Source organism: Dryobates pubescens, chromosome 15 (assembly GCF_014839835.1).
Source record: "Dryobates pubescens isolate bDryPub1 chromosome 15, bDryPub1.pri, whole genome shotgun sequence".
Lineage (NCBI taxonomy): Eukaryota > Metazoa > Chordata > Aves > Piciformes > Picidae > Dryobates > Dryobates pubescens.
This window is the reverse complement of record NC_071626.1, coordinates 8931578-8959395: the sequence shown is the minus strand read 5'-3', so window position 1 is coordinate 8959395 and position 27818 is coordinate 8931578. Positions and strand designations below refer to the sequence as shown.

The window sequence follows — 27818 nt, the reverse complement described above, 5'->3', positions numbered from 1 at the left end:
TGGATCGTTACTTTACAATAACCAGGACACAGAGGGATGTGAAGCTCTGGAGACCTCAGCCAGACACATTAAGAGAGCTTTTCCCTGTCTTTCCTAGAGCAGCCTGGCGAACACTGGCCTTGGGGAGAGGCAAGAGATTGAAAAATGGGGCAAGTAGAAATGGGAGGGGGCTTGCACTGTGGCATGTTCAGCTGTTCTGCTCCCCACACTTCTTGCTGCCCAATACCAGCAAAAGCAGTGCTCTCTCTTTTCCCTGGAGGGATGGGGAGTTGATTCTCAGCTAAAGGAGGAGAAAAATACCCCCATCATGCATCATCCAAACCTCCCCAGTAACACACAAACCCATAGCCTGCCACCCATTGCCATTATGGATGGTATTTAATTCTCCTTTATATGTGGTTTGCCAATAAAAGGCTCTATTAATAATTTACAAGCAATAAAGAGTACATATCCTATAAAATGAGGCTTTGTGCAAGCTTAGTGTCACTCCAGCGGGGCACTGGGCTCCTGAACCGTGCTCCCTGCACCGCAGGGCCTGGAGGTGAGGTAGACAAGGGGAGAGGGGACCCAGTGCACACAGTGCTGCAGGGCAGGGGAGACAGAGGCGACGGGAGGAGGGTTTTAAATACGTGTGAGTTCTGATCCTACAGAGTTTGATCCCACACAGGTCCCCTGCATTCTCCATCTGGGTACCAGAGACAGCCCAAGGGGATGGGGAACAGCCCACCAGGGTGGTTTCCACCACGATGGTGGAAGACGTCTCTCCAACAAAGTACAGACAGCTCAGAGGGGGAGGCAGCACATGTTCCTCCCTGCCTCTTGGTGACCCAGAAAGCCTATCCCGGGGGCCTTTGCTGCTGGCATCCCCTCAGGGAGGAAGGACATGCTACCTGGAGGAGCTGGGGGAGGTAGAGACCTCCAAGGACACCTCCTGGGGACGGAAGCCGGCAGTGCCCACCCTGCCCCCCCCCCAGCTCAGTCCTCTCTCTCCTCGATCCACAGCGGGCGGGTCTGCTCCTGGAAGATGCATCCCCGGACCACCTTGGGCAGCTCCTCAGCGTGGCTCCAGGCGTGGGGCTCCACGCGGGCCCAGGAGCACGGCAGGGTGTGGAGAGCCTGCTCCGCGCTGCGGCACAGCTTCAGCACTTCCGAGTCCCGCTGGCCCACCTTCCCCAGCAAGCTCCTGGGCAAAACACAGCGACAGGCATTACCCTTGGGCACAGGGGTGGCAGAAACACCCAAGAACTCTCTCACGTGTACACAACAGCCAACCCCAACACACACACAGCAAGTGCTCTTGCCCCAGGCCTTGTCTCTCCCCTCTGAACAGAGACAAGGGTTTGTCTCTCCTCCTCTGATGCCCTTCATCCTTGCCCCTCCATCTTTGCTTACCTGAGTCCTCTAACATTCTTCTCAGTGACCTCGACATGGATAACTATGGGGTATATTTCACTTCTAATTAGATCCCTCACACTCTGGACTCCCAGCTCTAGCAGGCAGTGTTTATTCTGGAAGGGAAATGGAATAGATTTACTGATTTAAATGGAGAAAAAATAACCCCAGCCCCTGACAGTTACATTAAATCAAACCCCATGCTGTGAAATATCATTGCTTTTCCAATAGTAATTCCATTAAACGTGGGATTTACGGACAGTGCCAAGAGGGAAGGGGAGGATTAAAGAGCAGGGTCAGCCACTTCATCACCGCCAGCCCAACCCAAAAGCCAAGCAGAGCCCTTGCTCAGCCACAGCCCATCTTCACATCCCCTTTATCATCACTGTAACCCACAGACCCACATTTCTCTGTCTGTCCTGATCAGAGCTGTTGCTGCTTTGGCACAGATGAAGAATGTGAGAGCAGGGAGGTCAGTTCCGCATAAGGCATTTCCCACCACCTCCCCCACGCATCCCCCATGGCCATTTCTTTCACCTGAGCTCAACAGAGGCTTGGAAATGTCCTTATCTGCTGCTCCACAACCCCGCAGCATCTGGACCTAAAACACCCTCCAAATTACACAGTAAGCAGCTCCTTCTCTATCACTGTACCACCCTCTCTCTTCCCCAGCTCAGCTGTCCCCTCCTCTCCTCCAGTCTGAGCAGGGTGTCCCATTCTGGCCCCTCTCCCCACACTAAAGAGCTCAGCACCTTCTCCATCGCCTCCCGGATCAAGCGGATTTGATCACTCTCCCTCCGGTCCTGCGGGGCAGCTCTAGACATGGGGTGCTCCTGAGCATGGCTTGAACTGGGATCCCCTTCCGCCAGCCTCTCTGCAAGCCAAGAGGAGAAGCAAAAAGAGAGACCTCAGCCCCTTCTCCTTCTTGCAGGTCCTTCCTACCTCAGATCAGGCGTGCCTGCTGCCACGCTGGCACTCATCGACTGCAGTGTTTATGGATTCCGGAGCACGAGTCCAATTACACAACATTGCACACTGCCATGGATCTCCTGCAGCTTGCTGTGTGCAGAACAAGCAACAGATCACAGCTGAAGACACCTTGCAGGGCAAGAGCAGCACTTAGGTTGCAGCACCAGAGCAGCCTACACCAGCTCACAGCCACTCTCCCCCCGCCACCACGCTGTCCCATTCTCTCTGTAACAGAGTGTGGCAGAAAAACAATCACTTTGTTTTGCCAGGTTGCTCTTCTGCAGTGTTTGAGAGCTGCATGGACTTGCAGATGGCTCCACTGAGTGGCAGGGCTGGGGAAGCAAGAGGAGTGTGCATCTTACCAGTGGGAGGAAGATGCGGGGCAAGTTAAACCTTCTTTTGTGCACAGCAGCCTGAGCCACGTCCCCGTGCTCACAAGGAGAAGGACAGCACCCAAGAAGCAAAGCAAATACCAGGCAGGAGAGAGCAGCAGGCAGCTGGTGCTGAGACAGAGAACTGGGGGCAGAGCTGACAGGATGGCAAGGTCTGAAGCAATGGCTTGCAGGTGCCCCAGGTAACTCCCAACAGAAGATGACACAGTGCCCACACACAGAGAGCACACTTGGGAGCATCAGGCTCTGTAGCCCAGTGTGGCTTTACCTGCTGACCATGCTGCCCTAGGCAGCTGCCCACACTGCCACTGCAACACAAGCAGGAAGCCTAACAAAACTTTTGGATGGTGCTCACCCTTTAAGGTAATAAAAAGGTGACCTATTTAGGAGAAGGCATGTTTGGAACTGAGTCCAGCACACAGTCCAACCCTCCCAAGCTCCAGGCTGGCTAAGCACCCTCTGCTACCTCTACCACTTCTCAAAGGGAGCTGGGTCTTGCAAAGCCACCTGTTACCTTTAGGGACAGCAGGCTCCTGAGGAAGATCAGCTGGCTCACACTAACTCTGCACTGGCTAGGGAGCTCTCCAAAGGAAAATAGGGGCAGTCAAGTGAAAAGAAAGAGCTCAGGGCTCCAAAATCACCTTCCTTCCATCACAACAGGCAAAACTGACAGCGGACAATGGAGCTACTGCCCTCGGTGTAAGCTGGCCCTAGTAACGGCTTCGAAGCACGTCCCCATGCAATGTGAGGGGGTCCCTGCAGAGGGCTCAGTAGGACAGGATATGTGGCCAAGTCACTCAAGTAAGAACCAGCAGCCGAAGTTTGCAGAGCAAATTCTTCTTCAGCAAGCCAGAGATTTTTCATTACCTCCAGGACCATCCCCCCCCCCCCCCCCGCCCAGATAGATACCGACTCGTTTGCCAGTCCTGCAGCTGGCAAAGGGACAACTCTTAAACAGAGGGGGAAGAGGAGATGGAGAAGGGAAGAGGAAAGAAGGTGTCCCCTGGGAAAATTCCCCACAGGATAAAAAGCCCTTTCACCAGCAGCCTCTGCAGTGCTGTGTCAGCCTCATGCTGCTGGCAGAAGGAAGAGGACAACAGCACTAAGACTGGATCCTCTCATTCCTGGGAAGGAAGAGCTGGTATGAAGTCAACTTCCAGACCCCACCTCAGCCAAGGGGCTTCATCTCTGGGAAGAGACACCCAGAGCAGCAAGGCAATACCACTGCCACACTCTCAAAGGAAGGGAGTGGATCCCCATGCATCAGGAGGCCAGAAGGGAGAGCTGGCTTCCCTGTGGGCCAAAGGGATAGGACACAGTTGAAAACAAGAGGGAATATCTTGCATACAACCAGCCCAGAAAGGTGACTTGTCAATAGGTATTGTCTGAGAAGGCTGAGAGACCCCACACTTAGCCACTGAAGAGACACCTGATGTGCTTTCCAAGGGTCTGATAGGATCACATCTCATACTTCCAAGACTAACAGCATCTCTTCCCTGAACTGGGCTGCCCAAGGCCCTCACAGGAGTGACCTCTCTGAGCAACATCTTGGCTTCCCACTGTACGGCTAAGCAGCAGCAGGAGGTTAAATGGGAAAGCTGCCTTCAGGAGACTTGTGTACCTTACCTCACTCAGCCACAGGCCCCTGAAATGACCCTGGACATGTCAACCACTCATTGCTGCCTACCTGCTAGGCACACATGGAAGTCCAGGCGAGAAGTGGGCAAGTCCAGCAGGTTCCTGATGAGCCTTAGTGCGATGCAGCTAGGGGACAGCACCACAGGACGCGGTGTCTTGGCCACCACAGGGCGCACCAGGCTGTAGGGCTTCAGACTCGTGTCCAGGTCTGGAAGACAAAAATGAAGAAGAGAAATCCAAAGGTGAGAACATGGCAGACCAGTCCTGTCACTAGCCCACTGACCATCCCATTTTTCCTATACTGTCCCCTCATCCTGACTCACAGGCACCTACCAACCATTCTATGTCCCAGAAAAGATCCTGCCCTGGTTACAACACTCACTGGCAGATACCCTTTGCACATTTCTTGGGACTCCCTTGAGTTACACACCTGTTTATTCTCCACATAATGTTAGATGACTGCAAGAACCATAGAAGCAAGGGAAGCCCCGGGAAATGGAGCAGGGGCTTCAAATATACACAAGCTTCCCCAAATCCCATTAGCAGAGTTAAAAAAGAGATCCTGGGCAGAGAAGATGAGGCAACCCAGATGCCAATGTCTCTTCAGTGCCCACAAGTAGGTCTCCAAGGACGATGGGGCTGCTGCAGGTGTAACAGCTCACCTGAGCAGGGGTCCAGCCACAGCTGCTGCTGAGGCTGTTCTGGGCTTCTCTGAGGTTTGGATTTCACCAGGCGCAGTTGATCCAGGGCCCGCTTCTTCAGCTAGGGAGAAAGTGAGGGCAAGAAGGCTTAAAGCATCTGCCATGTCAGCTAGCTGCAGAAGACTCACTGGCAAAGAGGATAGAGCACACACACAAAAAGCATGGGACCGAGTCCGCTGCCCACCAGGTTCAGTCTGGGAAGCTGAGAGGGAAAGGAGAACAGCCACAGAGCAATAACACTGCCTGGGCTATCAGCCCCTGCTCTGCTTGCTTAACCCAGCTGCCATCTCTGTACCAGTTGGTTTACCAAGAGAGTGGGACAGATTGTGTGCTGAGGCAGTGGGGTGACCATAGGCACACACACATGGCGCTCATTGTTGGCTTCTTTGGCTTACATTGGTTCTGTGGCCCCTCTGTTGCCCAGGCATCTGGCCCTTCTCCTGGATCTTCAAAAGCTGGTGAGCCCTGAAAAGACCAAGAGCTGACACTCAAGCAACTCCAGAGCCCCCAGTGACCCTTTTTGCCAAAGCCCACAGACCCACTGAAGCACAGGCTCAGCAAAGCCCTCATTCAGCCTCCCGGGCTCAAGGACAGCTGAACAGTACCACACTGGTTCCCCAAGCAAGACTGAGAGCCACGAGGATGATTCGGGGACTTGAGCATCTCCCCTACGAAGAGAGACTGAGATCCCTGGGGCTGCTTAGTCTTGAGAAGAGAAGACTGAAAGGGGATCTCATCAATGTGTATAAATATCTGAGGAGTGGGTGTCAAGTGGAGGGGGCCAAGCTTTTTTCAGTGGTACACATTAGTAAGACAAGGAACAACAGCTTGAACATAGAAGGTTTCACTTCAACATGAGGAGAAACTTCTTTACAGTGAGGGTGACAGAGCACTGGAACAGGCTGCCCAGGGAGGTTGTCTCCTTCTCTGGAGACTTTCCAAACCCACCTGGATGCATTCCTGTGCAGACTACCCTAAGTGATCCTGCTTTGGCAGGGGGGTTGGACTGGACAATCTCTTGAGGTCCCTTCCAACCTCTAATGTACTGTGGTACTGTGAACACATCCTATCAAGAGGCTGGTCAAGACCCCTCAGGACTCATAGGGAATGCTCATCAAAGTTCAATAGGGCAGGTACCCAGGCCTCCCCTGCCTTCCTCCTCACCCTGGTTACCTGCTGTAGTTGGGTACTGTCCCCTTGTCCAGGTCCCTCATGGTCAAGGGGTCAACGCGGGAGCAGTACCACTCCAGCCGCCCCTTGTGCATGGTGTCGGTGACGTGCAGGATCTCCCTGCGCTGGACACACAGCGCGTAAGGGTCCGAGGGCTCCAGGAGGGACAGGTTGGTGCGCACGTAGAACGAGTCCCCGCAGAACTTCTTCCCCTCCTCCAAGGCCTCCCGCAGGGGCTGGTATCCTGGAGCGGGAGACACACATCGACACCGGTGGGGACAAAGGAGGGAGACAACTGTCACTGGTGAGATAGCCAAGTCCCCAGCACAGCTGTGATGCTCTGGATTGAGGTGAGGGGTTGCAGAGGAGGCAAACAGACAGCAGGTCTGTGCCTCCGTCCTGTAACTCAGAGGATGCACAAGGCACACCAGACAGGGAAAGTTACGGGAGCTACAGCCAGCCCCTGTGTCAGACATGGTGGCCTAGGACCAAACAGGAGAGGAAAGAGAATAACTGACATTTACTTCCAGAGCAGGGTGGAAGGTCTGGAGGCAGAGAGCTCAGAGGAGACCAATCTGTCAGTGTCTTACCTTCCAAGTCCAGCTGAAAGACGAGACTAGAGGGCTCGTGCCAGTGCAGCAGGCTCAGGTAGGCGACCTCCCGTGTGCAGTTCTCCAGGGAAAGCACCTCTTCCTTCAGTGATGGCACCCTCAGCTAGCAAGGACCCCATGCTGTTAGACCAAGAACAGGATCCACCCCCAGCTCCTTCACCCATCAGGATTACACAATAAACATTAGAGAGCAAGGGAAATCACAAATCTTAGTGGCCCTGGGGAAGGTCTGAGGACAAGGGATCCTCGGTCTGCCTTTGGTCCCCTCCCTTTCCCTCTGAAACACCTGCTTCCAGCCACCACCCAGCCCAGATGCCAGGTCTGCTGTGAACACAAACATGTGGGTATGTGTGAAGGTGTGTGGGAGCAGGGGCAGGAGAGCTGGTTTATCTTCAGGTACAGGTGGGATATTTATTCAAGTAGTGTAGCTGTATTTCAAGGGCTGTCATTCCTGCCAAAACAAATGCCCTTCCCTGCTTCCACGAGCTTTCTTCAAAGCATTTATTCTCTGTAGCTCAGGAGGGTCACAAAGGGCTGAGAAATCTTGTTCCAGAATTGATTGCTTTGCAACAGGCATGTGTGCGATGCAGGATTCAAGTTTGCTCTGAAATACTACAAGGTGACAGACAGGTCCAGGGACATACAGAACACTGCCATCTTTATTGTGCAACTCCTGTTGTTTCCCCCCTCCCACAGCTGAAGGAAGTGCTTCAGAAGGTTTCAGTGCTTTTACATGCACAGGTACACTTGAGTGTCATGAGACCTGGATGGATGTTTGTGCACATAAATGTCTAGGCAGGGAGCAGTTCTGGGAAACAAGAAATGGAGGTGAACGTCAAGCTAGGTAGAGGTCAGCTTGCACCGAGGATCACTTCACACTCCTTACAAACCCACAAAGTGAACCTGCTCCCACACTCACCTCAAGGAGCCGACACCCTTCCCTGAGTCCTGCATCCTCAACCTGTGAGCCCGGCTTGACCCACTGGACATAAATCCCTGTCCTGTTCCCTCCAAGGATGGAGATGTCTGCTCCAAGCCTCTTCTCCTGGGATGAGGTGTTGCTGGGGTGACCCATGGTACTAAGCTGTACCACCAGTGACCTGTCAAGGAGAAACACCAAGTCCAGCAACTGAAGTCTGCTGCCTTTTCTAAGAATCAGTCCCCAGTTCTTTGTGTCCAGCTACAGGATGTTTATTGTACTGAGCACTGCAGTGCAGGGCTCCTGATTCACAGCCATCACCAGGACACACTCATATTGCTTATGAACCCTCACAGGCCCTTCTATCCTACCAGCCCCAACACCAAAGCCAAGCTGGGCTCTCACAGTCCTGTCCATATCCAGACGGATGTGTGACCAGCCCAGGGTAACATCCCCATCCTTGCCATAACAAATGGGACAGCACAAAAAACTGGAGTCCTTCTAGGACTACAGCATCTTCCCTCCTCTCACACTAGCAAGAAAAAGCCTGCAAGAGGGGGAGGTGGAAAGGAAGAATTCCCCATGTGTAGCCCCCCAGCACCATGAAACATTCCCCCAAGCAGTCAGCTCAGAGTGCCTAGGTGGGAAAGCAGCAGTCACCTCCTGGTAACCTCCTCACGGCTAGGAAGAGTGGACAAGCAGACCTCTGACTTCACCCTGGCATAGGTGCTGCTGGAAGAAGAGGAGAAGGCCTCAAGAGAGGCACCAGCAAAACCACTGCCTAGGAAAGAAAGCAAGAGGGAGAGAGGGCACATCACTTCTCTGAGCACTGCAGGGAGATCATGTTCACAAGGTGGCAAGGGTCTGTGTCACACCCTGCTAAGCATTCTCTAGCACCTGACTAGAAAATTAAGGCTGCAGGGAAGCACTCAATTGTCACCCTCCTGGAAAGGTTTCCTAGCTCTCCTGGGAACAAGCAAAATTTTTGCTTCCTGCATCATCATTCCAGTCAGGGTCACAAAGACATGCCTGGAAATCAACCACCAGCACACACCACAGGACCTGTCAGCACCAGAAGCACCACTCCAGGACATTTACAACCCATTAGTCAGGTAGCAGCAGATAACACCCCAGGGCAAAGGCAACTCTCCCTTCTGTTACCTACTCCCCCAAAACAAGTTCTCCACAAATTAAAGTGAATAGGTAGCTGCCCTGCAGAGGAAATGCCAGCTTTTCCAACTGCTGTGCCTGGCAAGGCACAGGGGGGGATGTGTGAGTGCACAGCTCCACAGTCAGCTGCACAAACCAGTGCAGGCCTGAGGCAGAGTCAGCTGCCCAACCCTTTTTCCCTAGAATCACTTCTTCTTTTTAGTTAAGTCCATGGAGAAAAGCCCCCACCCTGGTACCTGTTGCATATTCAATGCTGCTGAAGGAGCCACAGGACAAGCTGCAAAGGAGACACAAAGAGGAGCTGTAGGGGAGCATCTTTTCCAAAGCCTGTTTGTATCTCATTCTCAACGCCATCACCACAGCCTTCTCCCCCAGAAGTAATCTCCCAGCCAGCACACAGCTCCCACCCACCCTTCCTGCTTTCCATCCCCACTCCAGGTTCTCTTATCCCCTGCCAGCCTGCTCTCCTCGGCCCCCTACATCCCCCACAGAGCAGAGCCAGCAATCACCTTTTGTAGGGCATGCACTTCTCTTCCCGCTGCCGGCGGAGGATGGAGCCGATGCAAGGGGGGAAGGGGAAGGTGGAAAGGCGATTGATATCCTTCTCACTTTCCAGAGTCGCCTCCTTGGGCAGAGTGAAGGAGAAATGCCTGCTAACACCAACACCCAGCACCACCTCTCCCCTCCCTTCTGCCAGGCTGCAAACAGCTCCTTGGGTAACACGTGCCTCTCCAGGAACCATGCCCCCAGAGGCTCCTTGTGCCCAGGGAGGGAGCTTGGGCAGAGATGCATGACACTGCATCCCCACCTTTTTGCAATGTACAAGCTGTGAGGGTGGCAGCAGATGAAGGGAACATCCAGCCTTTACCTCACACCTCACTGTCAGCCACTGCACACCCAGAGGTGTGAGTAGCCTGCGGCACTGCACACATTTTAGGGTGCTCTAAGGTGAGAGTTCAAAGGGCCAAAGGAAAGAACCTGACTCCCTTCAAAACAATACAGTGCTGCTACAGCACTCAAAAGAGTTAGCATTTTTCCTTCAGCAGGTGTAAACAGCTTCTGGGGAGGAGAACATCTTACATAAGGCTGCTGATATTTTAGGGTGTCATAGGGGATTGAAGTGAGTTCCACTCCCCTCTCTTTCCCACTCAGCTGAGTGCTGCACATGTTGGTGCAGCACTGAAGACTTTGTCAGAGGCTGAGAGAACAAAGCTTTGTGCCTACCATCTGCTCCCACCTAACACCTCATTCCCATGCCTAGTCTTCCACCAAGTCATAGCCCCATGATGAACCCACTCCAATGCCTCTGTGCCCTTCCTGAGTAGTGTGGGTCCCCACTGCCCTTCACTGAGGGTCAGCCTCTCATGGTCAAATGCTTACCGTGCTTGGAATGGCCGAATCCCCTGGGAATGGGATGACAGAATCCCCGAGAGCATCCACAAGTCCAGTTGTGAAGCTGGTAGGGTTGTCTATGAGGCTCCAGGTGCTGCTGAGGTTGGAGCAGAGAGAGTGGGAAGAGCTGCACATCTGGGGAAGAACAGACTTCGTCATCCCATTGCACGCCCTACAAATCAGTCCTGACACCTTCGCCTTCTCCATTCCACACCTCCCCCCCCGCCTCTTTCTAACCACCTTCACCTTGCTGAGGCTGCGGCTGCCCCGGCACCGCTGCAGCTGTGCCTCCAGTGAGCTGTTCTGCCCTTCTGCCTGGCTCAGCTTGCTCAGCAGCTCGTCCCTCTCCTCCTCCAAGGCCCGCACGCGTTTGCGGTACTGGTCCTTCTCCAGCAGGCTCTGGGAGTACTGGAGCTGCACCCCATCACGGCTCTGGATGGCCTGCAAGAAGCCAGGCTAGGTAGAAAACTGCACTACTAATCCCCACCTCCCATCCTGGTGTGGATGATGAAGATCCACTAGGGAAGAAGGAGGGTATCCAGAGCAGACACAAAAGCCATGGTGGTGCTGGGAGGTGGAGAGCCAGGGGGGAAAGCAGTTTACCTGGTCTCTCTCCTTTTCAATCTCCTCCAGCTGCAGCAGCACTGTGCTCATACGATGCTTGTAGAGATCACAGTCCTTCTGCAGCGTCCGGTACTTCAGCTGCAGGTCTTCCACCTCCTGGAGGTACTGCCAACAGCAAGCAGCAAGCATTAGCCCTACTGGAAGTGACTGTTATGGCTTCCCAGCCCTCTCCCCTGTCTTCCAGGCCCTGCTTGATGTGCAGGGAGAGAGACAGCAATAGACACGCTACCTTATCCCTCAGCTCTTCAGCCCACTGCAGCTCATTCTGCAGGTTGTTGAGTTTCTGGCAGAGATCCTGTCGGTCATCTTGGGCTTCCTTCCAGTCATGCTCCAGGATGTCCAGCAGGATCTGCTCAGAGCCTGGCACTGGATCCTCACCAGGTGTCTAGGAGGCAAGAGGGTACCATCACTGCACCACAAGCACTGAGGGAGCGTGGGACCAGGGCAGTGGCAGGCAAAGTGGCATGACTACCGTCATCACACCTGCATTACTCTACTGAGTGCTCCCAGGCACAAAGGGATGCACGTGAGCACAGGTAAGTGTCACAGAGCTGGAAACAAGGACCCATCACTGCTCAGACCCCAAAGCACCAGCAGCCCCAACAGCCAAGCAAAATGCTCAGCTAAGGGACAGGCCAGCCTGGGACAGTGATTTTCCTGTCTTTCCAGCACCCATGTCATCAGCACTGAGGGTCTCCCAGGAAAGGAAGTGACCTGGAGCTTGCCCTATCTCACCAGGTACCTGCAACCTTCCCTGCAGCTCCTGCAGTGACGCTGTGAGCCGCTGGTTCTCAGCCCAGAGCTCAGACATGGTGTCAGGATGTCCTCTCTCCTCTGGCTCTCGCTGGGGCGGCACAGATGCCTGCTTCCGCAGCAGGCTGCACTCCTCCTCCAGGCTGGTCACTTTGCATTTCAGCTGGTCCACCTGCAACCCAGGGGGGGAAACAAAGTCTGGCACACATGGCCCTGCAGTTCTGCCTTAGTGGCAGAGTGAAGCAGAGAGGCTGCTGGGCACAGAAAGGGTGTGAAGGTGAGGAGAGCAAAGGATGAGCAACCAGAAAAGGAGTATCCTACCATTAGGCCAGGATTAGCACAGCTGTGCACATAAGCTTTTCCCTGCAGGGCAAAGGAGGAAGATGCTCTTACATAAGTGCATTCAGTCTCAGGATCCTCTCTCAGTCCAACCACTTTCTTGCTACCTTGGGGCATCTCTAATGCAGCTGGCCTTGACCACCAGTGGACCAGGGACCTCTGGTGTGCTGCCAGGGCAAGCAGCTGTGAGTATCTCAAAGGCTTCCAAGCTCCTAGCACAGCTGAGGAGCAGATTTGCAACCGAAAAATCCACTGGAGGCTATTCAGTGCAGGGAGGCCACCTCTGGCCTGGGATGTGTTTGAGAATCAAGATGCTCGAGCCTGCAGGGTACCACAGGTGCATCATCACACCCTGGCCTGCTCTCACACTCCTCCACCAGTATGTCCCTGGAAACAGGAGAGGTCTGTTACTTCCAGGACTAATGACTGATGAGCTTGGTCCGAGATCCAGAGTTTCACAGCCAGCTAAGGTTTTGAGAGCAAAGGAAGCAGGGGAAACCTATCAAAGCCACTGAGCCCGAAGCTGCACTGCCAAACTTGCCAAGGACGGACATGGGAGCTGAAATAAATCTGCAGGTCTGCCCAAAAGACCTGGAATGACTTTTTGGGACAAGTCATTTCTGGACTCTAGAGTCAGGATGGGAAGGCAGGCTGCGACCTGGTAGCCCACCCTGCTTCCAGAGAGATTACATCACTCCACAGTCACCCACAAGTGACTCACTTCCCTGCTTAGACGAGGCCCAGGGGAGCTGGCATTGGCAGGAATGGATAAAATGTAGGGAAAGACCCCAGAGCTGGCAGAGCAGAATGAGGGATGGAAGTTAACTGTGGAGCTGATTGAGAAGTCCAGGCCCAGACTGGTAAGGGGAATGCCAGGAGGCAGCAGAGCACTGAGAAAACTGAGTTACTAAGTTCAAGGTAGGGCTGTCCTTGCCCAGGCAGGAAACAGGCATGTGTTTGCTGGAAGTGAGAGCTTAGCAGTTGGAGTGCAGTGTCACAAACTCCTTCAGGTATGCAGGGCATGAGTCTCCCAAACATCACAAGAGACACAAGGAGGTGCGGGGCGGGGGGCGGGCATGTAATCTGGGCCAAAACACTCCTATGAGTGGCAAGGTGAGCTGGGCAGCTCCAGGCAACACACTGGCACCCAACACCCTGTGTGTGGGTGGTTGCACAGCCACCATCTTCACTAAAACAAGGGAAATGCAAGCCCGTGCCCTGGGAAGGAGCAAATACAAACACACGGTTTGACAGAGCCAGCTGCGTGCTGCGTGTGCCTGTGCTGCCCAGGCACAGCACACAGCCATGCTGCCCCTCAACAGGGCAGGTAGCGTCAGGCAGCAAGCATGTCCAGGAGCAGACAAGGCATCTCATGACACCAATGGCCAAGCTGAGATCTGAGAGGTGCAGGGAAGGCATCACCCTGACAGCTACTCTGAGGAGCTGATTCTGGCTCCTCCAAGTGATGTATCTCCAGCTGCAGTAGGAACTGGAGATCTCTCTCCCATGTCATGCCCAGACTGGATCAGGCTTTGAGCAACCTCATGTAGTGGGAGGTGTCCCAACCCGTGGCAGGGGGCTTGGAACAAGATGACCTTTAAGGTGCCTTCCAACTCAAGTCATCCTATGATTCTATGACTTGGATGCACTATCCAGGCAGGAGCAGGGCATGCTCCCACTCAAGAGCAGAGGCACACATCCCATCACCTGCCATCAGCAACTTCACACTCACAGACAGACATCTGTGTGTGTCCCTCTGAGTCCTCAGACCTCCACCACCCCCCGGTGCCCACCCCTGTGCTCCTGGGGGCCATACCACGAGCTGCAGGTCCCTGCTCCGCAGAACAGCCATGTTCTTCTCCTCACAGAGCTGCGCATAGCGCATGGCCATCATGTAGTTCTCATCCTTCAGCCTCAGCAGCTCCAGGCTGTTGGAGTCCCACTCCTCTCTCAGCCGCTGGCACCGCTCCTGCACCTTCAGGAGCTCCTGCAGCCGCTGCTCCAGCCGGGTCTGCTCTTGCTCTAACGCCTGGTTTTTCACCTGGAGCTGGTGTTCCTTCAGCAGGTGCTCTTTCCGCTGAGCCCTCACCTTCTTCACCTCCATCATTAGGAACTGAGTTAGTCCCTCAGGACCTTCTTCATCTGGGGAAACACAAAGAAGAATCAGGTCCTGGCTGCTAAGACAGGAGTAACCTGCGAAAAAACAGCCCCAACCCTCTGTTTTCCATCAAGGGGTGACAAACACTCCTGCAGGTATGGAAAAGAGTAGAATAGAACAGAATAGACCAGGTTGGAAGAGACCTTTGAAGCCCTTCATCCCAGGCTACCAGCACCGTGGTCCATCACAAATAGATATGGGACTCCTCTCTGTCAGACCCCAAGCACAAAGCTGACACACAGCTCCTCGCACACAGGTGACACAACCCAAGGTTTTATGCCTGCACACAGATTATTTCTGGCCCTTCCCACACAAGCAGCAGCTGAAGGGGGGACAGAGCACCTGCCCCTACCCAGGATCATAGAGCAGCGCTGGGCTGGCTCCCTTCCCGTCAGCCGTGTGTAGTGCTCTGGGTAGTAAAACTCTAAGGACTCCAGGAAGGCTTCGTAGCCTCGCTTCCCGCGGCGCCGGAGGATGTCCATCAGGTAACCTGGAAGAAGGGATAAAGAGCAAGGATGAATCAACTGCAAACCAGAAAGTAAGCAGCATAGACCAGCTTTGTGATAGGAAATGGCATCTGCAGCAGTTAGAATAGAACAGAATTAACCAGGTTGGAAAAGACCTTTGAGATCATCGAGTCCAACCTATCAAACCAACACCATCAAATCAACTAAACCATGGCACCAAGCACCCCATCCAGTCTCTTCCTAAACACCTCCAGGGATGGTGACTCCACCACCTCCCCGGGCAGCACATTCCAATGGCCAGTCACTCTTTCTATGAAGAACTTCTTCCTAACATCCAGCCTAAACCTCCCCTGGCACAGCTTGAGACTGTGTCATCTTGTTCTGGTGCTGGTTGCCTGGGACCAGTTCTGCTTCCATCCGTAAGAATGGGAATGGCTGGAAGGAGGAACAGAGTGGGAACGCTGCCCTTGTCTGTGTGCACCCAGCGGGAGGCTCACAGAGGATGAGAGGGAGGTCTGGCCGCAGAGAACATCAGAGAATCTCGGAGAACAGCAAAGCCAGGCTAGCGCTGCAGGGGGAGAGACCGGGAGGGCACCCCCCCACACGCTGCATTCAGGCTGTCCCACACAAAGCAGGCCCACCTGAGTGCAGGCTTGTCCTTTCTCCCACCTGTCTGGTTGCTCTTGCAAGGGAAGCGGCATGAATTCAGCACCTCCTCCTCGTCCTGCTCATCGATCACGCGGCACTGGCGCAGGTACGGGGTGAGCTTGGCAGGGTTCAGCGAGCGGGTCAGCTGGTGCCGTGCGCTCTCGATCTTCTCCCAGACGCTGTCTTCTTCCTCCTCCTGCTCCGAGGCGCTGCAGGATTGGAGGGAGGCATTCTCCAGGGCTAGGAGGATACAAGGAAAGAGAAAGTCTGAGGAATGACGGAAAAGCACAGGGTAAAAGGCCTGAACGGGCATGGGAGAACGTGAGTCAGGGTCTGATCCTGCAAATGATTCAGTAGTCTTACAGATGCAACTCAGACACTTCAGAAGCCATTTTACAGACAAATCACTCCAGCAGGATCTTGAGTGTCCACCCAGGGCCTTAGATATGCAGGAAGTAGAAGGCAGTGGTGCACAAAGGAGTTAGGAGGAAATAGAGTAGGAAGTCTAGGGACAATGTCATCTTCATCCCTGAAGCATGCTTTAGCACCCCTGACCACCACACATCTTCTCTTTTCCCTCTTCCCCAAGAATGGGAAACTTTCAGAACCAAGAGTTTTCACAGCCTGGGACATGGTTTCCCATAGTGCAGTTGGAGGGGTGGGTTTCCCTGGGGGTCCATTTGCCCTGTGCACGCCCCGAGTGTTGGTGACCAAACCAAAGTTCTCAAAGGCACCACCCCATGGAGCACCATGGAGTACCTGTAGCCAAAGGGAGTCATAGAAGCATATCTTCCATCTATCTTCCACACATACCTGTGGAGTCCTGGAAATACATACCAAGAAGGCAATCCCTCTGTCAATCAAATAAAGCAAGAGGGACCCCTTGAAGTCAGTGGACTTCAGCAGCACTGAACCTGCTCCATTAAGTCCTACAAGCTGTGATGGAGCAGGTGTGTGCAAGGAACTCTCTTCCCAGCTGTGCATCCACTCAACCACCATTATCCATTTTCACTTGAGAAATAAATATCTGCTTCACAGGACAGCACATATCCTTCTCATTGGCAAAGCACAGCAAAGATCTTCTGAGCCCCAGGAACCATCCCTCCTTCCCACTGTGCACCACTGCCCGCTGCTCTGGTGCTGGTACCAAGCCCAGCCACCCAAGCTTCACCTGGGGCAGGGGTAGAGGTTCATGTTGCATTAAGGCAGAGGGAAATGTATCTTCCACTCTTTTTTCTTTTCTTTGTGTTTTGGGTGTTCTGGGTTGTTTTTCCTTTCTTTGTGGTGAGAATGATATCATGCAATTTCAGCCAGCCAACTAGCACAGTGAGGAGGATGGCTGAGAGAGCTGTGCAGAAGTTAATCCTTCAAGTACAAATAAGGGAGGCTCAGAGATTGCTGGATGAAGGATAACAGAGAGTTGCTGAATCCACAAAAGATTCTCCAGTGTCTGATTTCCAGCACCAAAGGGCTTAGGAGGCTAAATACCGATACAGATCAGGATTGTCCTAGGCTGAATAAAGAAAGCAAACAGCGTTTCATTGTAGAAACTGCTCTCTCTCCTTTGGGACAGGCTCGCCTGCCACAGGGACACAAGTGGGCAGGGACGACACAACAGCGGGTCACACAACTTGCACTGTTTTGAGCTCTGCTCCTCGGCAGCAGATTTATGCCTTTAAATCCAAGTGCCTCTCCAAGAAGGCCAAGCTGGCAGCGCAAGTTGCGACCGGCAGGCAGGCTCGGCAGAGAGAGGGCGGAGGGGTCTGGGAACCGGGACCCCTCCTCCTGCCCGCCGTGGCCCCCTCCACGTTGGGCTGGGGCAGCGCTTCCCCCAGCTTTCGGCCATCCCAGCAGTGCTCTTCGACAAATGGCGAGCTGGGAGTCAGCCCCGAGGAGTTGGCTGGCAAAGAGGGAGAGAAGAGAACACCCCTCCATCATCTCCCCCTCCCAGGTCCGTCAGCATCCCATGCCCACCGCCGCGATGCCGAGGGGCGCGGCAGCAGCAGATGAAGGGGCTCAGCGGGGCAGCGCCATGCCCGTGGGCTCCTCAAGGCCCGGAAAAAAGCACCCGTTCCCAGCGCCCCGCCGGGGGCTCGGCTCTTTCTTACCGGCCATCCCCGCTGCCAGCGGGCTGCGCCCCGCTCCGCGCCTCAGCCGCCGCCCGTCTCGCCGCCCCGGCAGGTGTGTCTGAAGCGCTCTCCACACCCCGCTGCACCTTCCCTCCCTCTCTTCCCTCCCTTCCTCCCTCCTCCAGCCGGCTGGGAGGGAACCGGCAACCCCTGGGCAATGCAGAGCCCAGCCCTGCCCTGCCCGCCCCCGGGGGTCGCGGAGGCACTCACCAGCGGGACGGGGATGGGCTCCCCACCCCCTCACCCCGGCCTCTCCCAGTTTCTAAAGACCCTCCGGCTGCTTCTCACCTGGGCGAGCCGGAGAAGGGTTTTTCTCCGTGTGTCCCGTCTTTCTGCCTCGCCTCCCCAGCCCCGGGCTGGAGCTGCTCTCCGGAAGGATGTGGCTCGCCAGTGACTTCTCTTCCGAAACGCAGCCGGCTTCACCTCTGCACGGCCCGCGGGGGAAGTAGGAGCCCGGCTTGGCCACCCAGCGGGGCTCCGACAGGGCTCGGGTGGGGAGGTCTCTCCTGGCAGGGCACAGCCTCCCCAGCCCTGCCAGCAGAGAAGAGGTACATGAGGAGGAGCATTATTGGTTCAAGAGTTCCTGAAATGGTACCTTGGCCACCTCAGGTCTAGGGCTGATTCTGGACGGGGGGAAGAGATGGCAGGGGGGGTGGAGGAGGAATGGGAATGGTTGAAAGAAGCCCGATTCAGGTCAAAATGAGATCTCACAGGCTTCATTTTGGCCTCTAGTCCTTAGTAGTGTCTGTGGGTAGAGCTGGGCATGGAGGCACCCCAGTACAGCATGACTGAGCTGTAGCCCAGGGCATGCAGAGGCTTGCACCAGCCAGCCTGGCCAAGCACTGAGTCTCCCAAGCCAGGGGCAGATACCAAGTAGCCTTCCCCAGATCTGTGCATACCAATGGGACTACCCCTGTGGGTCTGGGAGAGATGAACTTGGACACCATGGTTCAGTCCTAACATCACATGCCTCCCCCTCCAAGGTTAAAGTGGTTTTCATCTCTAGCAACCCCATTTCCATCTCGTTTCAACACTCTCAACTGTGTCAAACCTCAGAAGCCAGGACAGACAGTTCAGGCTCTGAGCAGATTACCAAGGTGATCTCAAGCTCCTAAGAAATGGTAGCTCATCTGATTCCCACCAGCCTCAGAGTCATCCCATGGAGTAGCCCAGAGCAGTGTTGTGCATCCCTACAGCGCTCTGGACATAACATGAAGGATCTCTACACAATGGATCTCTACATTTTTCCTGCCCCTGACAACACACACCCCAAAGGCAGATGTCTTCAGCATCCCACCACTGCAGCTTTTAGACCCCTTCATAGAAACCTTTCTTTCCTCCCTCAGATAAGTGACCCTTGCCCTAGAGGATTCCTGCTGCACCCAAGATGAGCATCACTTGTTTCTCCCCCAGGGGCAAGGACAGATGCATCCCCTCTGGTCACCACAGGGCTCCAGCAAGGTGGTTTGAAGGAAAAGAGGCCTTTCCTCATGCTGCTATGTTCTTTTCAATATCAAGCCCAACCACCATCTGGGAATTGAGACTGTCTGTGTGATGCCAAGAGCAGCACACATCCATAGCCTTTTTGTCTCAAAATCCACACAGGTATTGAGCAAACACCAGGCACACATGCAGAGCTTTCAGCAAACACCACCTCCTCTCACGTGGCACCTGGCCCAGCACTGGGTAACACTCCAAGCATATGAATTTGCTGCTGACTCAACCTCCCTGTGAAGGGTCCAAACTGCCACCTCGCCCTCCCTCACAAGCCCAGCACTGAACAGCTGCCTTGCAAAGGGTTTGTGCTGGCCCAGAACCAGCAGCAGCAGGGCACAGCTCCAGTCTCCAGCCCTTACCTCCAGCCAGGAACGTCCAGTTGAGTGATCAAAAGCAAGTACAAGCAAGGCTGCCTGCAGGGAACCTGTTCTGTCTCAGGCCATGTCAATCTCTGCCTCCTAGTTACTCCCTCACAAACAACCCAGCTCTCTCTCTCTCTGTAGTGAAAAGATTTCCTGCTTGATAGAGGATAAGATCTTCACAAGTCACATTAAAAGCTCCAAAACAAAGGTTGGTTTCTCTCATTCATCCAGAGAGAATGAACTCAAGGCCGATATCAAGGAAACCTCTTCCTCCACCCACCCTGACCTGTGGTGTTTTGTGACTCAGAGCATGTAGACATCAGACAGAGCAGATCCCACATCAAGCACCATCAGCTGCTCTCCATGGAGAGTCTCTGTGCTCAGGAGAGAGCAGACCACCCCTGAGGGCTTTGGACTGGGTGGCCAACAGCAACAGTTCAGACAAACAGCTTCTGAGAGGAAAGATATGTTCCATCCACAAGTTTTGGCCAGGGTTTGGAGGTGTAGAGATTAAAAGCTCACCCTCCAAAGGGAAGCTGTGGTTGCACAAAACAACTTCAGTGCATCTGAGACACGTGGTCCCACCAGACCACATGTGCTCACAGCCAGGTATTACGTTTCCCAAACAGCTTTACCAGTAGCAGCTAGTTTTGTGCTGCCACACTTGAGTTCACACCAGGAATGACATTGAGTCGCTGGGGTGGAGGTTTTTTTGTGTTGGGTTTGTTGTGTTTGGGGTTTGCTGGTTCTTTTTATTCAATCCTAACCAAAATAGTCACGCTGGTAAAACTTTCCAAGCCACACCAGCAACTCACACAGGAAGTCTATGACAAGCCAGCAATAGTGAACCACATGCTGTTTCCACCACTCAGTGAAAGGGCTTAGCACTCATGGTCAGTAAGAAAGTTACAACCCAGTAAGAGGACAGATTTGTATTGAAATAAACCCAAAGCAACTTCTATGATTCTTCAAACAGATAGACATCAAATGCCACAGTGGTGGGATGATAGATACCTATATTACGATATAGGTACTTCCTGAAGGGAGGTTGTAGCCAGGAGGGGGTTGGTCTCTTCTCCCAGGCAACCGGCACCAGAACAAGAGGACACAGTCTCAGGCTGCACCAGGGGAAGTTTAGGCTGGAGGTGAGGAGAAAGTTCTTCACTGAGAGAATCGTTAGCCATTGGAATGTGCTGCCCAGGGAAGTGGTAGAGTCACCATCCCTGGAGGTGTTCAAGAGGGGATTGGATGTGGCACTTGGTGCCATGGTTTAGTCATGAGGTCTGTGGTGACAGGTTGGACTTGATGATCTTTGAGATGTCTTCCAACCTTGGTGATTCTGTGAAATATAAATAAAGAGACACTGAGAAACAGTGAGAAACAGGAGAAACATGCAAGCACAGTCATAGCAAACCTGCAAGCACAGAAACACAGAACAGGCAGCTGAGTCTTCTGCAGGACCCTGCAGTGTGGGTCTGACCAGCAGGCACCAAAAGGTCAGCAGGATCTCTCAGAGGCAAACAAGCCTGTGCTGCAGGCAGCAGGGCCAGGAATGCCACAGCACTGCATCACTTGCCCCCTCCTCCCCCTCCTAGAAACTGCTTTGGGAAGGTCTGAGGCTGGGATGGAATTCATTAAATTCCTGATTGTGTGGCCTAAACACTGCCAGCACAAAGCTCACGCTGTGGTTACAGATGGTGAGCTTAGATGCTTTGTAAAGTCCTTCCCTGTGTTTTGGGAAGCTCTAGAAACCTGCCCTGAAACCTCCTACCCACACAGTGTCCATAATGTGAGCTGGTCAGAACATCTCCAGCAAGGTGTTGCTTCCTTGGTCCTTTTTTTCCAGCCATGCCCTGCTTCTGGCAGCCCAGTCGCTTGCAGAGATCTGCAGCTACCAAGCAAGTTTGAGGAGGGAAGTGTGCTGAGGTCCAAGGTGGTCTCCCTAGTCAGGTCAAGAAAGAGAGTTTGCAAACAACCCCACCCCCCTACAAGTAACTTCCACCCTGCAATAGCCGTCCCAGCATAATTTGTTGTTGCAAAAAAAACCCCAAACACAAACCCTCTGCAGTTTTTGTTCCTGTGTGGAACCAAAACAAATACTGAGAGCACCAAAGAGGCTGTGAAACAGAATTACCAGCTCCAGCCTGATCGAGTCAGCTCACACACTGGTTCACACCAGATTATTGAACACACACAGAGGGGGGGAAAACACCCCAAACTTTTCCTTATGACATTCATCAGACTCAGTGTTTATATTAGCAGCCTTTGCAAGGACTTTGACTACCTGCGCATCTCTCTGATGCTGTTCATAGCAGATCTAAGTCTGCCCCAGCATGCTAGCAGTGGTTTGTTCCTTTCACCACGGTGGTCATGACTGCAGAAAGGGAGGAGGAACAAGCCCTCCCCTTCTCCCCATCCCCTTCCACCCACCCCCCCCCCACCCCCCCACCCCGAAAAAAAAGGGACAAGTGGCCTTCACAGCAGGAAGGAAATGCTTGTGTGTGTGTGTAGAGATAGCCAAACAAGCAAATATTTCCTTCAGCATTCCTCCCTCTCATGCACACACCCACTGCCTGGAGCTACAGGAGGCAAAAGTGTGTGGGAGCCTTCTGGTAAGGTATTGGCAACACATCTCAGTCCTCATTAGGGTATAGAGGTGTGCAGGGTGGCAAGGAAGACCTGAATTTGAGTAGGCTGACACAATTCAAGTCACTGAGATGGGAGCCCTTGCTCCAAAGCTGCCCTACTGCCCCTGGCAAAAGGACTTAACCTCAACAGGGCTGAGCCTGGAAACCTCAGGCTTGGCTCCCACCTCAGCCTTACTTGCAGTTGCCTTATTCTTAAAGCATTACCCTGTGGGATCTGTCCCAGCTTTCTTTTTTAACTCCCCCTCCAGAAAACATGCCTGACTGGAGAGTCCATCTCATTGTGAATCCAGTCTGGTTGCCTTTGCAAGGGGACCATTAAATTCTGCCCTTCACTGCATAAGGGCATAAGATGGGTCCAAACACAGCCCACTGTACAGAGGTTACAGTGAATTCAGGGGAGCAGTATCTGCTCTCCCCAGGTGTGAAACTGGGAGTGAATTCAGCTCTCCAACAAAAGATGCACCTTTGTTTTCTACCAGTGTGTGAGCAAACAGTATTTGATGCTAAGGGAGGAGAGCCACATGGTCTGAAGATGTGCATCCAAAGAAGGGGGAGACCACAGCTGCTTCAGGCAGAAACGAAGTAGCTGTCCAAGAAGCAAGGCAATGTGGGGGAGGCCCAGACGAGGAAAAAACACAACTGCATTTTAATTGTTGCAGGCAACCGGTTACCAAAACCACCCACTCCTCCTTAGTGCTTCCCTTGCATGCTAAGGCTGCAGCCACCAGAGGTCAATGTGACCACGTCAACCTCAAGCAGCACAGAGCCCCCTTGAAACTGAGACAACCATCAGAAATATGAGGTAGGTAGTTTTCCACCTCTCAGGACATAACTTTAGGGTACATTTGCATGTAAAGCAACACTCGGAACATTAATCAGACTATCACCAGACTCTGAGGTTTTTTCCCTCTGGAAAGAAAGGGATAGAGAATAACAATGCTCCCTATGAGCATCCTGCACACACTGAGCTGAGAGCCCATTACTTGCCTGCAAGCCTACAGGATCCCACAAGTGCTCCAGTCACATCCTGTGCTCATGGTTTCATTGTCACTTGTGTTCTCACCAGTCCTAGGTCTTCTGTGTTAGCAAAAAGTGGAAATAGGCTATTTATCCTTCTCCAAGTTTCACTTCTGATCCCTAGTTGTCTGTCACAGTGAGTGAGGTCTGTCACAGATCCAAACTGGCTGAATAAAACAAGTGGCTGACCTGCAGACAGAAGAAAGTAAATGAGTTAAATGAGCAGGGTCATCAATCTGGATTAGAAGTCAGAGAAAGAAAATAGGACTGTGCAGAACATATGTCTAGGTAGCTTTGTAACAGCCAGCTGTTCCTCTGCACTCCCAGGTACCTTCTCCTCCCCACCTCACCTATGTTCTCCCCTAGACTTCCTCAGTTACCAAGAAGCCCTTCCCATCCTAGCCTCCCCTAGACTTCTATCATCTCTGTGGACACTTACCTAGCCAAAACAGAGCACTCCTATTCCCCCTCCAGCAGAGCTCTAACCTTATTGCCCCTCAACCTGGGATACCAGGTTTCCCTAGACAAGAGATGTCTTCTTCTCCAAGAAGATTCCACTGGACTACAGGCTCATCAGCAGCCTCTGCTCAAAGCTAGCCAGCTGCCCAGACCAAGCATGTTTCCACCATCTCCTACAAGCACTAACTTAGGATGGAGCAAAGACAAACCAGAAGGCAAACCCTGCCTGACATTTGCAGAGCAGCTTCAACAGGAGGGAAAAGGAGATGCATAGAAGGAGAATGCCACTTCCACCTTCCCTTTCTCCTCAGGGAGATGATCAAAGTTCCCTATGGCTCCTCTCCTGAGCTAGTACACAAGCATGGCCCAGGATCTTTGGCAGCCAGATGCCCACTGTAAGGCTGAGACTGACCAGGTGCTGATGGAGGAGAGGGAGAAGGAGGTGATACTGTCCCATAACACCCATGATACTAAACATGTGCCATATCAGGGAAAGGAATAGGGTTCACATATTGAGGGAGGAGAATGATGCTCTTTCAGACCTACCAGCAAATTTACTCCATAAAGCAGCAAATTACATCAATTGAGACTCCCCAAAATCCCTTCTGCTACAACAGTTGCATATTTTAGGGGAAGAAGTGGCAATGTGCTTGGGAAGGTGCATTGGCTTTGCAGCCTGTGGCACATCAAAGCTCCAACAGCAGCTCTCAGAGGACAGATCTTGCTTCACCTGTGCACCAAGCCTGATGGGTTGCTAGCTGCAGGAATTCCTGACTCCTCTAGGGAGGGCAGTGCAACTGCAAGAGAGGGAGGCATGATAAGACTTTGCTGGGGTTTCAGTAGGCCAGGACCTTTTGCCCCTGGCTAGACAGCAAATCCGTTCAAGACTTAGGGAAAAGAGCCTAGTTCATGCTACTGGGGTAAAGCCTCTATGGAGAGAGCAGGCAAGTGCCACCAGCACTTGTAACACTGCTCTGGTGCCATAGGGTGGCACCACACCACCACCCAACCCACCCACCAGGAGGTGGCTGGGCAAAGACCGAAAGGTTTGCTGGAGCCCTTACGAAGGGAAGGATGTGGGGAGCCAAGGGCTGTGCCTATTGCTGCCATGCAGACCTGCCAGGGCTTCTTGTATCTGATTGCTGAGGCCTTCCCAAGCCTTTCTACTCCAAAGATGCTAGGTTCCACCAACATGTACCCATTTCCTTCCACCACTGCCCTGACCTACACTAGGCTCAGCTATTCTCATCCTGCAGCTGATGGGAGACTACTGCTGCACTGAACCAGGCACAGACTGACCTGCAGGACAGCAAGAGAGCCATAACTCCCCTCTGCTCCCATTAAATGCCATCTAAGGGGTGTGCTTCAGGGCATCTATCAGAGACAGGTCTGCACAGAGCACCCCTTAACCCACATTCAGCTTGGGCCAAGGACTACAAACCAAAGCTGAACTTAGTACAGATATGAACTAAGCCAGAGCTGTTAGGTACCAGAGGTGAAGGCAAGAGCACAACATTTTGGCCCTGATCTCTTTCTGTGCATACCACACCAGATGTTCCACAGGATATGACCCTAGATAATGTGGGAGGTCTTGAAGCCCTTCTGCCTGCTGCATGGGATCTGTGCTGGAGCCATTATGTGATGTGTAACCTTCCCCTAAGCACTCCTCCATGCCTGGCATTACCAGAGCTCCCCATTCACATGTCCCCAAAGCCAATATACCCAGCTACCTCCTCATCTTGGCCTGAGCAGCTGTATGTCCTTCAGACTGTCCCACAGAGGCCAACATCAGCCAAAGCCAGAGACAACCATGGGAGGAATCCTGCCTGGCATGCAGCAGGAGCCCTGCCTCACTTCCCAGGGAGCCAAATGCAGCCTCTGCGCTAGACCAGACCTTCACAAGCCTCAGGAACATCATCCCAGCCCCCCGGGAGCTGGATGCCCATTTCCCCTGGGAAGAAGTCATGCCCTGCCCCAGGGATGCAAGCTGCAGGCAGAGAGCCACAGGCAGATGCTAGCTGGAGCCTACCCAAGAACAACGAGCTGTCCAAGCCCTTTCCCTTTCTTGGGGGTCTGGTAGTCACATAAACAGGAAAAGCCTGGCCTTCTCCTCCCCCTTCCACAGTTCTGCATCACTCCCCTCCCGCGGGCGCCGCTCAGTACAGACCCCAGCAGCGCTGGGCTGCTTGGCCCCCACGGGAGGAGCTGCCGGCTGGCCCCTGACCTCCAGGCTCCGCATTTCCTCTGGCAGCCGAGGAGAGAGACGAGGCCCCTTCTTCCAGACGCTCGGGCTGCATGTAAAGGGGCCTCTGCAGGCCCGCCTGGGACGGGGAGGAAGGGTCGTGGTGGTCCTTTGCCAGCAGCCCGAGGTCTGAGAAGGCAAAGATGCCAGAGCTGCCCTGGGAGAGGTGGGAGAGTCGCCAGGACTGGGAGCCTCCAGCTGAAATGACAGGGCGGGGACCACGATCCCGCCCCGGCCCTCCAGCCATCGCTCCAAACCCTTCTTTATCTCCTGGCACTTGTGTTTTAAGGCTTTGTGGCATTCCCTCCTAAAACCAGAGGCAGCCACGCCGGGTTGGGAAGTGGAGCTGGTGCCTGCAGGAGATGGGCGCAGCTCCTCCAGCTCACACAGTCACCCTTGCAGAGCCCGGTGCTGCTAACTCTCAGCCCATCCCAAGATGAAAAAGCTGGGACTAGTTCCTAGGAGGGTGTTGCCTCTTCCTCTATGGTCCCTCTAAGGACAACCAAGCTTAAACAGACATTCCCTACCCCTCTGCATATCTCCCATGGGTCACCACAGGGAGCAGGCCTGAGACCTTCAGAAGGGAGCAGGGAAAAGATCTAAGCCTTGCTTGGAGGCATTTGGCTTGAGAGGCAGAGCCCGACCCCCAGGGTCCATGCTCGAGCTCTGTGTCAGCCCTGGCTTGTAAGAGCCCAGGATGATGGCCAGATGTGATGCCCACTCTTCACAGTCTGGCAGGAGGTGCTGGATGCCTGGGGAGAGCGGGGATGGGGAATGGCATCCCGGATGGAAACCTCTGGCATGCCTTTGCGCTGATCTCCTCTCTGCCCTGGAATGCGCCTGCCAGCAGCATGTGGGAAAGTGGAATCAGCAGAGACCTTGGATGTGTCAGCAACCCCGGCTGAGTAAACAAGAGGAACCCTGGCAAGCATTCAGCCCCAAGCATTCTTCAAAAATGGGGGCTGGAGGTGGGAGGTTCTTCTGTCCCCTCCTTGCTCAGCCCCTGACAAATATCTCCTAATCTGCCCCCTGCCTCAGGTGCTAATGCCACCTCTTCTCACCTCTGCCAGGTCTGGAGAAGCATGGGGAGAGACTGTCCTTGAGGTGTTTCCAGCACCCAGCTGTTAGAACTAACATCCCAGGAGGAAAAGGTCCCTAGGAGGGACACTGCCACAAAAGGAGGGTCTGGAGAAGAAAGAAGCAGGATAAAAGTATTTATCACACACACAGCCCTGCCACACACACCCATCCATGCCCCTTGGCCATCTCCCAGACCACAGGGAGCACAGAGCATGGAGAAAGCTTCCCACCAGCAGTGCTGGCACTGCCTCATTGGGGGACAGAGGATCGATACAACTCCCAAATAAATTCCTTGCTAGCCCCAGCTGGGGACATTCCCACCAGGGCATGCCAGCTCCAGCCACCGTCCCTGCAAGTTGCACAGGTTCAAGGAGAGGCTGCAACACAAGAGGCTGGAGACATGCTCCCATTGCCTTTCACATTGCCCGCTTCTCATCCCCTCCCTGGGCACTGGAGCCTGGTTTAGGGTCTGGGGGAGAGAGAAGGGCTGGAGAAGGTCCCCCATGCCCCACCAGTAGACCCCATCATCTCCTGGGGGGCAGGCTCCCGCGGTGGCAGCGCTGGGAGGCTGCGCCTGCATTCTGGCCATCGTCCCGCGTCCCCTATCGCTCCTCGGCAGGCGCAGACTCCCGGAGAATGAGCCATTGTTCCGCGGCCCCGCGGCCTCTTCCTGTCCCCGTAGGGCTACGAGACAAACAAAAGCAGAGCCAGACGCTGTGGGGAGGAGGCTGGGCCTGCTCCCCTCCTCCAGATCCCGCAGCAGCCCCGCAGGCAAGCAGACAGACGGATGCCCGCCTTGGGGGAATGGGCAGGGACACCCCTATTTTTAGCTGCCTCTGCATCCCCACCCCCTTCCTTCCGTGGGCCAAAAATACGTGGCCTGGATGGACAGGCAAAATCACTATGATAAAAGAGTTGTCCAGGCTTTATGTCCAACCACTCCCCTGGTTTTCACCTCCTCCCTTTGACCAGGACAGGTTCCTCATGCGAGCTCTCCCTCTTCAACTGTGGATTACTTACCTCTTCATCTCCATCCCTCAT

General features: G+C 53.9%; 1 protein-coding gene across 1 annotated transcript; it reads right to left on the bottom strand.

The window, feature by feature from the left end:
• Positions 1 to 975: 975 nt before the first annotated feature.
• Positions 976 to 27818, bottom strand: CARD10 (caspase recruitment domain family member 10). The gene is made up of 25 exons (XM_054168074.1): positions 27798 to 27818; positions 27290 to 27461; positions 25680 to 25895; positions 17761 to 18003; positions 17121 to 17243; positions 15365 to 15610; positions 14581 to 14718; positions 13887 to 14212; positions 11721 to 11903; positions 11208 to 11363; positions 10958 to 11083; positions 10601 to 10795; positions 10343 to 10489; positions 9472 to 9587; positions 9199 to 9239; positions 8453 to 8573; positions 7793 to 7973; positions 6853 to 6976; positions 6266 to 6506; positions 5488 to 5557; positions 5054 to 5153; positions 4441 to 4599; positions 2145 to 2266; positions 1393 to 1508; positions 976 to 1183 (listed from the first exon to the last, which is right to left on the bottom strand). Exons 1-25 carry the CDS (start codon positions 27816 to 27818, stop codon positions 976 to 978), a joined length of 3891 nt encoding a protein of 1296 aa, XP_054024049.1.